Source organism: Rhinatrema bivittatum, chromosome 8 (genome assembly GCF_901001135.1).
Source record: "Rhinatrema bivittatum chromosome 8, aRhiBiv1.1, whole genome shotgun sequence".
NCBI lineage: Eukaryota > Metazoa > Chordata > Amphibia > Gymnophiona > Rhinatrematidae > Rhinatrema > Rhinatrema bivittatum.
In genome coordinates, this window is record NC_042622.1 from 238,464,573 (window position 1) to 238,478,721 (window position 14,149).

Here is a 14,149-nt window from a genome sequence, read left to right on the forward strand (position 1 = left end):
GCAAAACCACCCCAGGTACCTTCCAGTTTGATTGGTGCAGCATGTGTGAAGATGGGGAAGTGCCCGTGGAGCGCCTGCACCACAGCTCCGGCTTCATTCAGGCTTCTCCATTTTGTGGGTAGATTCAGGAATATCATAGCGGATGCATGGAAGCAATGAAGACAAGAACAGTCACGAAGCGGCAGTTACTACCCTTAACAGAAGGTATGGGGAGGCAGCCTGCACAGAGTGGCAGTTATTACACTAAAAGAAAGAAAAAAGTACCTTGATGGGCAGACTGGATGGACCACTGGTTCTTTTTCTGCCATCATTTACTAGATTAAATCAGCATGGGACAGTTAGACTGGAACCTGATAAACACCAACTTCAAACAGGCGCACTCACCCTCAAAGGCAGACAAATTCTTTTCACCTTAACTTCACACAATCCTGAGTAAGAGAACTGTTTCTACCAATTTTTTATTTTTTTTTTACAAACTTGAAGCATAAGATTTGCCATACTGGCTTAAACCAAAAGGTCAATCAAGCCCAGTATCCTGTTTCTAGCAGTGACCAATCCAGGTCAAAAGTACCTGGCAGGATTCCAAAAGGTGAACAGATTCCATACTGCTTATCCCAGGGAAAGCACTGGATTTCCCCAAGTTCATCTTAAAAATGGTTTATGGACTTTTCCTCTGGGAACCTTTCCAAACCTTTTTTAAATCCAGTTATATTAACAACTTTAACCACATCCTCCAATGAGTTCCAGAGTTTAAATTATTTATTTATTTATTTAACATTTTTCTATACCGAACTTCATGACAAGCTTCATATCAGGCCGGTTTACATCAAACTTTGGGATTAACTAAACATAACCATATAACAGGAAGGCCGAAGCACAGATACAAATAACAGGGGTCATGAACTTGGGGGCTAGAGTAGCCAGGAAGTAAAGGAAAGAGATAACTGGAGAATGAGAACGTATGAATATACAGTGGCTAGGTCGGTCATTTAGTCTATTGGGCTAAATGAAAGAACTGTTGCAATGTTAGGCTTAAGGGAAGGCTTGGATGAAAAGCCAAGTCTTGAGTTTTTTTTCGGAATGTAATCAGTCAGGGTTCCAGTCTTAGTTCAGTCGGCAGGTTGTTCCAGATGATGGGGCCAGCTGTGGAGAATGCCCGTTCTTTCGTGGAGGTTAGATGAGAGGATTTAGTTGGGGGGACTTGAAGGGTTCCTTTGTGTGCCGTTCTGATGGGTCTTGCTGATGTATATAGTTTGAGTGGGAACTGAAGGTCCAGAGGTAGTTGGTTGTATATGGATTTGTGGATAATGGTGAGTGCTTTATGCAAAATTCTGTATTTAATAGGTAGCCAGTGTAGTTTTCTAAGTATAGGAGTGATGTGAGTTCTCCGGTTTGTGTTGGTTAATATCCTGGCTGCTGAGTTCTGGAGCATCTGTAGTGGTTTTGTGGCAGAGATCGGGAGTCCTAAGAGGAGAGTGTTGCAGTAGTCCGTTTTGGAGAATATTGTTGACTGAAGGACAGTTCTGAAGTCCTGGAGATGGAGGAGGGGTTTGAGTCTTTTCATAACTTGGAGCTTGAAGAAACAATCCTTCGTAATATTGTTGATTGATTTTTTTAGGTTAAAATGGTTATCAATGGTGACTCCTAAATCCCTAATTTGAGTGGTCTGAGGAATAGAGGTTGTCTGATCATGGCTGGTAGAATGGTCGGAGGAGATGAGAAGGATTTCTGTTTTGGCTGCATTGAGGACCAGGTTCAGGCTGGTGAGTAAGTGGTTGATGGACTTAAGGCAGTTCTCCCAGTAGGAGAGCGTTTTTGCATTGAGTATTATGCATTGAATTATTGAGTTAAATGAATTATTGAATTAAATTATGCATTGAGTAAAAAAATATTTTCTATTATATCTCTTAAATGTATTATCTAGGAACTTCATTGCATGTCCTTGTGTACATAAGATTTGCCATACTGTGTCAGACCAAAAGTCCATCACACTTAGTAGAGAAATTACTTATCTGATAATTTTGTTTTCCTTACTGTAGACAGATGGACTCAGGACTGGCAGGTTTTGCTCTCCTGCCAGCAGATGGAAATGGAGCAAGCTGACATCACAGTATATAAACTCTTGCAGTGACCCAGCCTGCCAGTAATCTCTTCAAAAGCAATTGTGGCCAAACTAGCAAAAAACTTGATTAAAAACATGCAACCATAACTATACTCAACCAACAAGAAACACAACTCAAGTAAGAATCTAGGTATCCCAATCTAGGGACTGGATGAACACTTACCACTAATCCCATGGGACCTGGAACACAACAGGAGGAGTGCTGACACACTCATGTGGCAGCCGAGGGCGGGAAGCTGAGTCCATCTGTCTACACTAAGGAAAATGAAATTATCAGGTAAGTAATTTCTCCTTGTCCTAGCATGTAGACAGATGGACTCAGGACTAGTTGGATGTACCAAACCTACTCCCTAACAGGATGGGAGGCTGCCCACAGTCCAGTCAATACCACACGTGCAAAGGCTACATCTTCCCGGTCCTGCACATCCAGACTATAAAACCTGGAAAAAGTATATGACCATGTCACAGCTCGGCAGATATTGAAGGGAGACAACAATCTAACCACCGCCCATGACACTGCCTGAGCCCTAACCTGAATAGACAAAGGAAAATTAGTTCTTACCTGATAATTTTCGTTCCTGTAGTACCACGGATCAGTCCAGACACCTGGGTTGTGACTCCGCACCAGCAGATGGAGACAGAGCAAAACTTGACGGGCTCCCTACATATAGTAAGGTGCCACCCACAGCCCCTCAGTCGAACGAACTGTCAAAGCAAACCAGTGCCCGACTAACTAACTAGAACAATGTTAAACCAATTCAAACACCCCCTGGCTGAAAACCGAAAACATCAGACCAGAGGCAAGCGGCGTATGCCAAGAACTGGAACAATTGACAGCACGAATAAACAACGAGCGGACTCTCTCTCTCTTCATCGTACTGAACAGAACGGGCGGGAGCCTGGACTGATCCGTGGTACTACAGGAACGAAAATTATCAGGTAAGAACCTAATTTTCCTTTCCCTGTATGTACCCGGATCAGTCCAGACACCTGGGATGTACAGAGCAAACTACCGAGGGTGGGACGCAAGAGAGTCCCGCTCGGAGAACACTCGCCCCAAACCCCCGAGACTCAGCCGCCTGGACATCAAGCCTGTTAATGTCTCGTGAAAGTATGCAAGGACTTCCACGTCGCAGCTCTACAGATCTCTGCGTGGACACCTGAGAGACCTCGGCCCAGGACGTGGCTTGCGCCCGAGAGTGGAGTGAGCACGAAGCCCCCTGGGTGCCAACTTACCGTGCAGAAGATAGGCGGAACTAATAGCCTCTTTGAGCCAACGCGCAATAGTGGCCCGCGACGCAGCAGACCCCCGGCGAGGCCCGGACCAGAGAACAAAACAGATGGTCGGAAACCCGGAAAGGATTCGTAACCTCCAGGTAACGAAGCAGAATCCTGCGAACGTCGAGCTTCCTTAACTCTTTCATCCCCTTGTCCATCTGATCCCCGACCTCAAACCTGGAAGGTCCACTGACTGATTTAAGTGAAAAGAGGACACCACCTTAGGCAAAAGGACGGCACAGTCCGCAGGGGAAACTCCGCCCTGCGAAAAACGCAAGAACGGTTCCCGACAGGACAAGGCCTGCAACTCCGAGACCCGATGAGCAGACGTAATGGCTACTAGAAACACGATCTTCAAAGTAAGATCCTTCAGCGTCGCCCGCTTGAGAGGCTCAAACGGTGCTCCCCCAAGCGCCGAGAGCACGCAATTTAAATTCCACGATGGACAAGGATTCCGTACAGGAGGGCGTAAATGCTTAGCCCCGCACAGAAAACGCACCACATCCGGATGACACGCCAAGGACCACTCCGCGAACCTTACCGCCGCAGACAACCAAGCGCAGCTATCTGGACCTTCAGGGTACTCCAGGCAGCCCCTTCGAGAGGCCCTCTTGAAGAAAAGCGAGGACCCCCAGCACCGATGGACGTACAGGATCCACCTCATGAGTACTACACCAGTCCTCGAACACCGTCCACACCCTCATATAGGTTAAGGACGTGGACTGTTTTCGAGCCCTCAACAAGGTAGCAATCACTGCCTCGGAGTACCCCTTAGCCCTTAAGCGCGCCCTTTCAAACGCCATGCCGCGAGACAAAGTGATCCGCATCCTCCAAACAGACGGGTCCTTGTCGAAGAAGAGATGCGGCCCCCGTGAAACCGAAGCGGAGGCTCCGCCGCCAGCTGAATGAGGTCCGCGAACCACGGGCGCCTTGGCCACTCCGGCGCCACCAGGATCACGTCCGACGGATGTAACTCGATTCGGCGAAGAACCTTGCCTATCAGAGGCCACGGGGGGAAACACATATATCAACACGTCCGTGGGCCAGGGAAGTACTAGAGCATCGACTCCTTCTGCGCCCCCGTTCCCTCCGACGGCTGAAGAACCGTGGGGCCTTTGAGTTGCGAGCGGTGGCCATCAGGTCCAGGCGTGGCGTTCCCCACCTGGCACAGATGAGGCGAAACGCCATGTCTGGTAACTCCCACTCGCCTGGATCCAGCCGATGTCGGCTGAGGAAATCCGCCTGCACGTTGTCCACACCTGCGATGTGAGACGCCGCCAAGCCGCTGAGGTTGTTTGCTCCGCCCAGATCATGAGCAGCCTTGCCTCCTCCGCCACTTGCTGGCTCCTCGTGCCCCCTTGACGATTGATATACGCCACCGTGGTTGCGTGTCCGAGAGCACCCGAACCGCCTGGCCCCGTATCCACGGCAGAAAAGCTTGCAGGGCTAACGACACCGCCCTCGTCTCCAAAGCGGTTGATGGACCCACCTCGAATGCTGGCTCGACCACTGCCCCGGACCGAGCGGCCTCCGCAGACCGCCCCCCAGCCGAGTAGACTGGCATCCGTCGTCACTACCGTCCAGGTGGGCAATGACCAGAGACACCCCGCATGACAGATGATCTCGGGAGAGCCACCAGTGCAGACTGGCCCTGGCACCAGGGCTTGCGTGAGAGGCAACGGAAGATGAAACTCCTCCGAAACCGGCTTCCAGCGGGAAAGTAACGCTGATTGTAACGGTCGCAGGTGAGCGAATGCCCAAGGGACCAGAGCGAGGGTCGACGCCATGGAACCCAAGACCCTCAGGTAATCGCAAACCAGCGGGCACCGCATGGACAAAATGTGTCGCACCTGTCGCTGGAGCTTGACCACTCTCTCCTGAGTCAGCGACACCATGGCCCTCTCGGTGTCGAACAGGGCCCCCAGATACTCCAACCGCTGCGTAGGCTGTAGATGACTCTTGGACAAGTTGACCACCCAACCGAGCGATCGCAAGAGCTGTAGGACCCTGGCAATCGCCTGCCGACACTCGTCCTCCGATTTGGCTCGGATGAGCCAGTCGTCCAAGTAAGGATGCACCAGCAGCCCTTCCCTCCGGAGCTGAGCAGCCACCACCACCATCACCTTGGTGAAAGTGCGTGGAGCCGTGGCGAGGCCGAAGGGAAGAGCCCGGAACTGATAATGTCCGCCCAGGATGCAGAACCTCAGGTACCGGTGATAAGCCGGCTGAATCCCGATGTGAAGATACGCCTCCGTAAGGTCCAGAGAAGCGAGGAACTCGCCCGGACGAACCGCGGCAATCACCGAGCGGATCGTCTCCATCTTGAACCGTGGTACCCGCAGGCACCGGTTGACGCCCTTTAGATCGAGAATGGGCCGAAACGCTCCATCCTTCTTTGGGACCACGAAGTAAATAGAGTACCTTCCCTTGCCCTGCTGATCCCGCGGCACAGGAGTAATTGCGCCCAGGTCCTCTAGACGCCGGAGGGTGGTCCGGACAGCGGCGCGCTTGACGAGGGCCTTGCAGGGTGAGACGAGGAACTTGTCCACCGGGAGCCGAACAAAATCTAACGCGTAACCGCCTCTTATCACAGCGAGGACCCACTGGTCGGAAGTTATTCTGGTCCATGCCTCGTAAAACAAGGTGAGCCTCGCGCCCACGTAAGGTACGAGGGCTGGAGGCAACGAGGAATGGACCCGTCTCGTTTCATTGGGCCGACTTGGACCCCGAGCCGGACGAGGGTCCACCGGTTCTGTTGAATTTCTTCCCTCGAAAGGACTGGGACCAGGAGGACGATCTAGCCGATCCGGACCGGTAGGACTGGCCCGACCCCCGACGCCCTCTGCGGCCGCTGACGGCGGTTGGACCGAACCTGTTCCTTCCAGAAAAGGACGACCGCGGCCTGGGCCTATCCTCCGGCAACTTAAAGCCTTGTTCTCGCTCAGGAACTGCATCAGATCGTCCAGCTGCTTGCCAAACAGGAGCTTTCCCTTAAACGGTAAGGACCCCAGGTGGGCCTTGGACGCTCCATCCGCAAGCCCAGTTGCGAAGCCAAAGGAGACGACACGCCGAGACCGCCGACACCATCGCTCTGGCCGATGTTCTGATTAAATCGTGCATCGCATCAGCGGTGTAGGCAATCACCGCCTCCAAGTTATCCGCCTGAGTAGCCTCCCCCGAGGAGAGGTCGGCGTTTGCTTGCAGGACTTGGGCCCACCGGAGCACCGCTCGCAGTGCAAAGGTACTACAAATGGCTGCCCGCACTCCCAGTGCGGACACTTCGAAGATCTTCTTCAGTTGCACCTCCAGCTCCTATCCTGGATATCACGGAGGGCAGTAGCACCCGTAACCGGGATGGTGGATCTCTTTGTAACCGCTGACACCGCCGCGTCCACCCGCGGGAGACGCAGCAGTTCCAGCGCGTCCTCTGGAAGGGGATAAAGCTTGTCCATAGCCTTACTCACCTTCAGCCCCAGTTCCGGGGTATCCCATTCCCGAAACAAAATATCAGAGGCCGAGACGTGAAAAGGGAAGGCCAGTGCAGGACCCGCCAGGCCCAACAGCACCGGATCCATCTTGACCCCCTGCCTGGACTCCACTGGAGGAGGATCCATGCCGATCTCGTCCAGAATGGCTGGGATAAGTGGAGAAAGTTCTTCCCGACGAAACAGGCGGACGACCTTGGGGTCATCACCCTCCGCCGCCTGCGGCCCTTGCCGGCTCCCCAGCTGGGCCTGCCCCTCGTCTTCGGGGCCCTCCTGGCCCTCAGGGGCTCCCGACAGCGCTTCCTCCTCAGAGGAGGCGGTGGACGCTGACTCCGACTCCTGCAGGTCGCCACGCGGCTGCCTCTTCTCCCGCGGCACCCCCCGGGCATCCCGGGTCTGAGCGGGCTCTCTTCCGGGCTGGGAGCGCGCTTCCCTGCCCCTGAAGCCTTCCCAGCCTTTAGTTTTGACTTTTTATATTTCACCAGTTTCTGCATTAATAAGGAAAAATCCTCTGAAAACGAGCCCTCCGATCCGGAGGAATTCCTCCCAGCACAAGGGCTCCCCGAACCACGGGGTCCCGGGGGCTCTCCCCCCGAACCCCTGGGCTGTGGCGATAGCGCGGGAGGCTGGGCGCCATCTTGGAGTGCCCTCCTCGTGGCTTCCCTCACGGTGGACAAAATGGCGTCCGTTCCCGCGCTAAGCGGGAACGGATCAAAAGACGCGGCCTCCGAAGCTCCGGCTCGCGATGGCGAACGGGCCCCCTGCGATCGACCCCCCCGGGCGACCTCCGACGAACCCTCGCCACCTGCAACGCAGCCGGAGCAGACCCCGTCCCTGGAGAGCCGCACACGCGGCAAGTCGTCCCCCTCGGCATCCTGGACCACCTCGGCGAACAGGCTCCCCAACCAGCGTCCCCCCTCCGCGAACGATCCACCCGACCGGCGAAGGGACGGCGAAGAGGGAGAGAGCCGGCGGCGCAAAACCAAAACAAACACGCTGTTTTTTGTTGTTTACTTAGCCGCTAGCCGTGGTCCTGCAGTCTTCAGCTCCAGCGGGGGTGAGTGAACCGGGCTCCCCGGTGTCACCCCCGACGCTGCTGCCAGCACAGGCCGGGTCCTCGACCCTCAGCAGCGGCCTCGACCTGGAGGGGATGGTCCTCTCAGGACCTTCCAACCCTCCTGGGAGGCTCCCCCGACGGGAGACTTCTATCTTCTTCTTTATGTCTTCTTTGAAGAAAATTTCTCTCCTTTCCTTTCCTTTTTTTTTTTTTTTTTTGAAAACACACTGCCCTAACAACTTAGGATTTAATACAAATAGATCCCTGACTGACTACCCCGAGCCACAAAACTACCAAGGATCACCGAGACTGTGGGTGGACCTGCCCCATCTGCTGGAGACAGAGAAAGACTGAGGGGCTGTGGGTGGCACCTTACTATATGTAGGGAGCCCGTCAAGTTTTGCTCTGTCTCCATCTACTGGTGCGGAGTCACAACCCAGGTGTCTGGACTGATCCGGGTACGTACAGGGAATGGCTTTTCAGCATCCACATACACGGCCGTGACCACCTCCTTAATCCAGCAAGCTATTGTAGCCTGGGAAGCTGAAGCATCCTGCTTTCTTCCGCCATGGAGGACAAACAGGCAATCCGTCTTACAGAAAGGTTCAGACATCTAAGGGGCGCAGGAGGCAATACTCCTCGAAAATCCCTGACCTTATCCAGGAATGGACTGATTCACATGAAAGTCTGAGAGCACTTTGGGCAAGAAGGATGTAACAGCTCGCAGCTGTAACACCCTGTCCCTAGCGGTACCACAAGACTTTTACATACTACACACTATCTTTCTCAAAAAGGGTTGTCAACCAGCAGCAAAATAAATAGGCCTCACAATGATTTAGTTTAACTTACAACTGTATTAAAAGAAATCTATTATTTCCCTAGTACCGATATTTTAAAATAAATTCCTTAGTGATTCACATCAGCAAAAGAGTGGGGGACTACACCTCCTACCTGTTCGTCATGCATTTCAACATCAGTGCACTGTCTAGAGGAGGTGATGGGGGTGCTTCAGTCACCAACTCACCTGAACTAGAGCCGGAGAATGTTTGAGAGAAAATATGTTAAAATGGTAAACATTTGTGGTTACAAATAAATGGGGAAGCAGGAATCTCGCGCATATTTAGTCCATGCTCTCTAATAGAATTTACATTTATTATAATTTGTAGTTGAAGGCGAATTACAGACACGCATAAGAGAGATAAATTCAGTACTTACAGAACTTCATAAACAAAACAAATCCTCAAAAGACTATCCGTACCGAATAAAACAAATTATGAATGTCCAATTCTACACGAGTCTGCAGCATTTCATCAACTGAAACTTCTTCCAGTGGCTCCAGCTCCTGCAACAGTAATGAACACAGCCTGCATTAATAAACGTAATTACATAAAAATATGTTCATTAACTGAAAAAGAGTAACTGATACAAACCTATGCCAGGATTTGTTTCAGGGTTGGGAATGAAACTTTGGAATTTTTTTTTCCCCACTATTAGGCGTCCTTGTTATATTTATTACTGCTTGATATTAACAGTAGCACTAATTGCTACGGCATGGGAGCTACAGCATCCTTTGTGAATGTAATTAAAAAGCATGAAGGGAGACGTTTCACTTAACCTTGTCACCAAACAGCCCAGGCTTCCATTAGCGCAGCGCCTTTTTTCCGCTTTGCTACATGACAACAGTATTCTGGCGTCTGATAGGACGAGCCGGTTGGTAGCGTCGCCCGCTCCCTCCGGTCACTCATAGAGGAATCGGTTCAAGCTATTCCTGATTGGGTAGTTTGGATAGCGTCACACAAATAAGACGGGGAGGGAAGGGATTATTCATGGGGTCCCGGCGCTGGTGCATTTACCTCCTGATGTGCTAAGGGGAAGAGAAGACGAGGGGTATAGGGCGAAGCTTGGAGCACGCGAGTTTATGACTGGAAACCAAAGCGTTTCTTACCAGGCAGTAGCGAGGGTGTACTGAGTCGCGATTGGCGAGGAAAAGCAGTCCATGCGCGTTTGTTTCGCGCTCAGTAAGCGGGAAAATTCTTCTAGAGGGAGTTTGTGAAGAAAATGTGGAAGCGGGGTCTTCTGGTGGCTGCTCGGAGCCTCGTCCAGAGGGCCCTGCTACTCTTTCTCCTGGGCCCTTGTTTCCTAGCTGTCTTAGGGTCAGCAAGCTCCCATGTGTACTTTAAAGAGCAATTTACTGACGGAGGTAAACAAAAAAGGCTTTGTGATGTGAATCCCAGAATTGCTTTATTATTTTTATTTTATCGTGGGAGGGGGCGAGTAGTTGGAGGTAAAGTCCCATGGTTATTTAATAATATTAAATTTATATAGTGAATTTTTAATCTTGGAAGAATGGGCAGACATAAACATCAATGGCATAAATTTATTTATTTATTTATTTATTAACTTTTATTTACCGACATTTGTGAAGCACATCATGCCGGTTTACAATGAACTCAAGGAGGAAAGTTACAATAGAGCAATAAAAACAAGGGAGGAGGGTGGGGAAGATGGGGGGGGTGGGAAAGGCAGATCTGATAGAAGAAGTAAACAAAATAGAGGAAAACTATATACAGTTGACAATATGTACAGTTAAATCTGATAAATAAATGTTCAATATGCTGATATAGCATTACTGGCATCCATGAAAAAAGATCTACAAAAGTTTAGAACTAGGTTATGTATAATCTGTATGGAATAAACCTGAACTCAGAGAATGTGAAAATTATGATAATCACAAGTTGAAAAATGTTTGACAGAAGTAAATAAAATAAAAAAGGAAAAAACGAATTTTTTGACTAAAGAATTTGAGAAACCTAAATTTAGATGTAACGAAAGGGCTACCAAATGCATACATCTTGGTGGCAGGATGTGGAAAAGGCTTGCTTGCCTTTTTGTTTGTTTGTTTTTTAGCTTTTTTAAGGCATTCTAAAATAGTGAAGTGAAGCATGGATTTAGAGTAAAGAAATCATTAGGTCTTACTTTGCATGGGAATGGCTAGGAACACAGTTCTGGAATTTCTTTTCGGGCATAAGAGGCAAAGCAATAGGAGTGTCCTTCAGCTCATCCCATATGCACACAGAAGAGACAGCTATTCTGCACCCTAATACAGCCTCTTCCTTCCATCTCCCTCCCCTCTGCCTTTCCTCCTGTATTGTAGGGAACAGAAAAGGAAGGGGATGAGACTGAAGCGGACACTGCAGAACAAAAAGACACAAGGGTTTGAATTAGCACAAATTTGAAACTTGTGAGCAGTTGTGCTCATTGTCTAGGCTTCAACTGTGGCCTTGATGAATGGCAATAATCCTCACAACTTTCAAACAGGCCAATGCAATATTGATGTGTGGAAAACGGGTGCTCATGACTGAGCGCCTACTCTCCTAACTCGTGCCGATTTAGCTCTCTGAGGCGCCCAATGTAATATGCAAATGGGGTGCTGCGGTAAAAAGGAGGCATTAAGGGAAATTGTGCGCCCTAGTGCCTCCTTGTCAGCGGATGCCCAGGAGAAGCAGCTGTCAGTAAGTTACGAAAACGGACACTCAATTTTACAAGCATCCCTTTTCCTAACCTGATTGCCTGTACACTTTTTTTTCTTTAATTGTTTTTTTTAACAGATCTACTTTTTCAGTTCTTCCAACTTAATATCGCCACGATATTAAGTCAGAGGAAGTACAGAAAAGCAATATTTTCTGCTTTTCTATATTTATTTATTTTATTTATTTAACATTTTTCTATACTGACCTTCATGGTAATAACCATATCAAATCGGTTTACATAAAACAGGGAGGAACTTTAACAATAAATAATAAATAGTCATTTAACAGAAGGAGCAAAGTTATAATCAACAAGGAGGATAAACTTGGAAGCATAGGTAGCTGGAAAAAAGAGTAGAAGGAGACAAATAGCTGAGAACATAATAACAATACAGGTTAGAATTTTGTATATTTTGGCTGCTTAGGGGTTTCTAATTCCAGAGTTCGTGAATAGTGGCTAAGGGCCGTTAGTGCAGTTAGTGTGCTTCAGAAGGTTGCGGGAAGGCTTGGCAGAAAAGCCATGTCTTAAGTTTTTTTCTGAATGTTAGATGGCATGGTTCCAATCTAAGATCTGTGGGGATGTTGTTCCAGATAGTAGGGCCTGCTATTGAGAAAGCCCGGTCTTTCGTGATAGTGAGCCATGTGGCTTTGGTTGGGGGGGCTTGCAGAGTTCCTTTGTATGCTTCTCTAATTGGTCTGGTTGAAGTGTGGAATCTGAAAGGGATTTCAAGGTCGAGCTGTAGATGATTGTGGACCATTTTGTGTATTATGGTGAGGGATTTGTGTAGGATTCTGAAGTTTACTGGCAGCCAATGTAGGTTCCGGAGGATGGGGGAGATGTGTTCTCCGCGGTTGGTGTTGGTCAAGATTCTTGCTGCGGCATTCTGCAGAGGTTTGGTGGTGGAGATGGGGAGTCCGAGGAAGAGAGCATGGTTTGTAAGACTGTCCTGAAGTCGTGGAGGTACAGAAGGGGTTTGAGTCTTTTTAACACCCGAAGTTTATAGAAACAATCCTTGGTCGTGTTGTTGACAGCTTTCTTTAGGTTTAGGCGGTTATCAAGGATAATACTGAGGTCTCTTGCATGTGTGACCTGAATGTTGGGGTGGGTCTGTGGACAGAGCCACCATTGGGGCACAAAACCAGGCCGCCGATGCATAGCCACACACAGATGCATATGGTGTCTATGTCGCACAGTGACGTAGACAGTAGCCACTGTGCTACTGTCCCTGACAGGACAAGTCCAAATCATCGATGCAAGCTTCTTTACAGCCCCTAAAAAAGAAGAAAAAGGAGGTTAAGGGACCATTACCACATAGGTCTCTACACACGTCACTTCCCTTCACATCCGGGGGAAATGCTCCTTTGGCTCTGGAACCAGAGTCACCAGACCATTCTTCAAAATCTGAGGAAAAGGGGGGTTCTACTGACCACTCACTTCCCCTCATCATCCTCTTCCTTGCCCCAAGTGTTTTTGAATTTGTCCTCTGCATCCAGACACCGGAACCGATGGGCATCAATCCCTCGCCATCTGGCCCTCCACCCGTAACACCGGAGGAGCAGGGGTTTGAAAGCCGCTTATACCCACTTAGAGATCTTCCGAGGCCTTAGGAAGTATCTCCGGTTTGTGGTGGGTGAACGCCACTTTCAGTACTAGGTGTTGCTGTTCGGTCTGGCTTCTGCACCACGAGTTTTACCAAGTATCTGGCTGTGGTGGGGGGCACACCTGCGCAGGTTGGGAGTGCAGGTTTTCCCCTATCTGGATGATTGGCTGGTCAAAAGCACCTCCCAGGTGGGGGAGACGCGTTCCCTGTGCTTAACCATTCAAATGCTGGAGTCATTGGGTTTCGTTATCAACTACCTGAAGTCTCATCTCAGCCTGTCTACTCAGCTGGAGTTCATCGGAGCCGTGCTGGACATGACAAAGGCAAGGGCTTTCTGCCCCACAACAGGGCTAACTTTGGCGTCCCTTGCAAGGGAGATGCAGCGGAGCTAGTGAGTCTCCACGAAGCAAATGTTGTGGCTGTTAGGGCATATGGCTGCTACTGTCCATGTTACTCCCTTTTCCCACTTGCATATGCGTAGGCCCCAGTGGACTCTGAGGTTTCAGCGGCATCAGGTCAGTCAGAGCTTCGGAGATCACCATCCCTCTGGGACCCTTTGTCCTGGTGGTGGACCCTCTCCAATCTGAAGCGAGGATGTCATTTCAATCTCCCCTGTTCAGGTTGTGCTTATCATGGATGCCTCCATTCTTGGCGGGGAGCCCATGTGGAAGGGCTCTGAACCCAAGGCCTGTGGTCCGCTCAGGAAGCACAATGTCAAATCAACTTCCTGGAGTTCCGGACGATCAGATACACTCTCTGGGCTTTCAGGGATCGCCTGGCCGGCAAAGTGTTCCTGATCCAGACCAACAATCAGGTTGCAATGTGTTATATCAACAAACAGGGGGGCACGAGATCGTTCTTCCTGTGCCAGGAAGTGGTCCAGATCTGGTCCTGGGCTGTGTTCCAAGCGGTGGTGCTCTGGGCCATGTACCTGGCCGGAATGGACAACCTGATCGGCACTGGTTCAGTTAAGCTTTCCAGCCCCATGTGTGGTCCCTGAACCAGGTGGTGGCAGATCGTATCTTTCGTCTTTTGGAAAACCCGGATATCTGTTTGCATTCCCTTGCAACTGCAAAGTG

General features: G+C 50.0%; 2 protein-coding genes across 10 annotated transcripts in view; one reads left to right on the forward strand and one right to left on the reverse strand.

Annotated features, from left to right (window-relative positions):
• Positions 1 to 9,692, reverse strand: part of C8H19orf44 (chromosome 8 C19orf44 homolog) — a 151,149-nt gene extending 141,457 nt beyond the window's left edge. Inside the window, exons 1-2 of one of the 4 annotated variants that reach the window (XM_029614218.1) lie at positions 9,558 to 9,692; positions 9,201 to 9,284 (exon numbers count right to left, since the gene is read on the reverse strand). Coding sequence is in view for 2 of the 4 variants with exons in the window: in XM_029614216.1 (XP_029470076.1) it covers positions 9,158 to 9,167 (10 nt within the window). In the remaining 2 variants the exon portion in view is untranslated. Of the gene's footprint in view, positions 1 to 9,157; positions 9,285 to 9,372 lie in introns of all 4 variants that reach the window. The other 3 variants (XM_029614216.1, XM_029614217.1, XM_029614215.1) reach the window with 3 other exon arrangements.
• Positions 9,693 to 9,755: 63 nt separating this feature from the next.
• CALR3 (calreticulin 3) overlaps positions 9,756 to 14,149 on the forward strand; it is a 201,719-nt gene continuing 197,325 nt past the window's right edge. For 2 of the 6 annotated variants that reach the window (XM_029614223.1, XM_029614220.1), the window contains exon 1: positions 9,759 to 10,142. In XM_029614223.1, coding sequence (XP_029470083.1) covers positions 10,001 to 10,142 — 142 coding nt within the window. In that variant the 5' untranslated portion in view covers positions 9,759 to 10,000. Of the gene's footprint in view, positions 10,143 to 14,149 lie in introns of all 6 variants that reach the window. The other 4 variants (XM_029614221.1, XM_029614224.1, XM_029614222.1 and 1 more) reach the window with 3 other exon arrangements.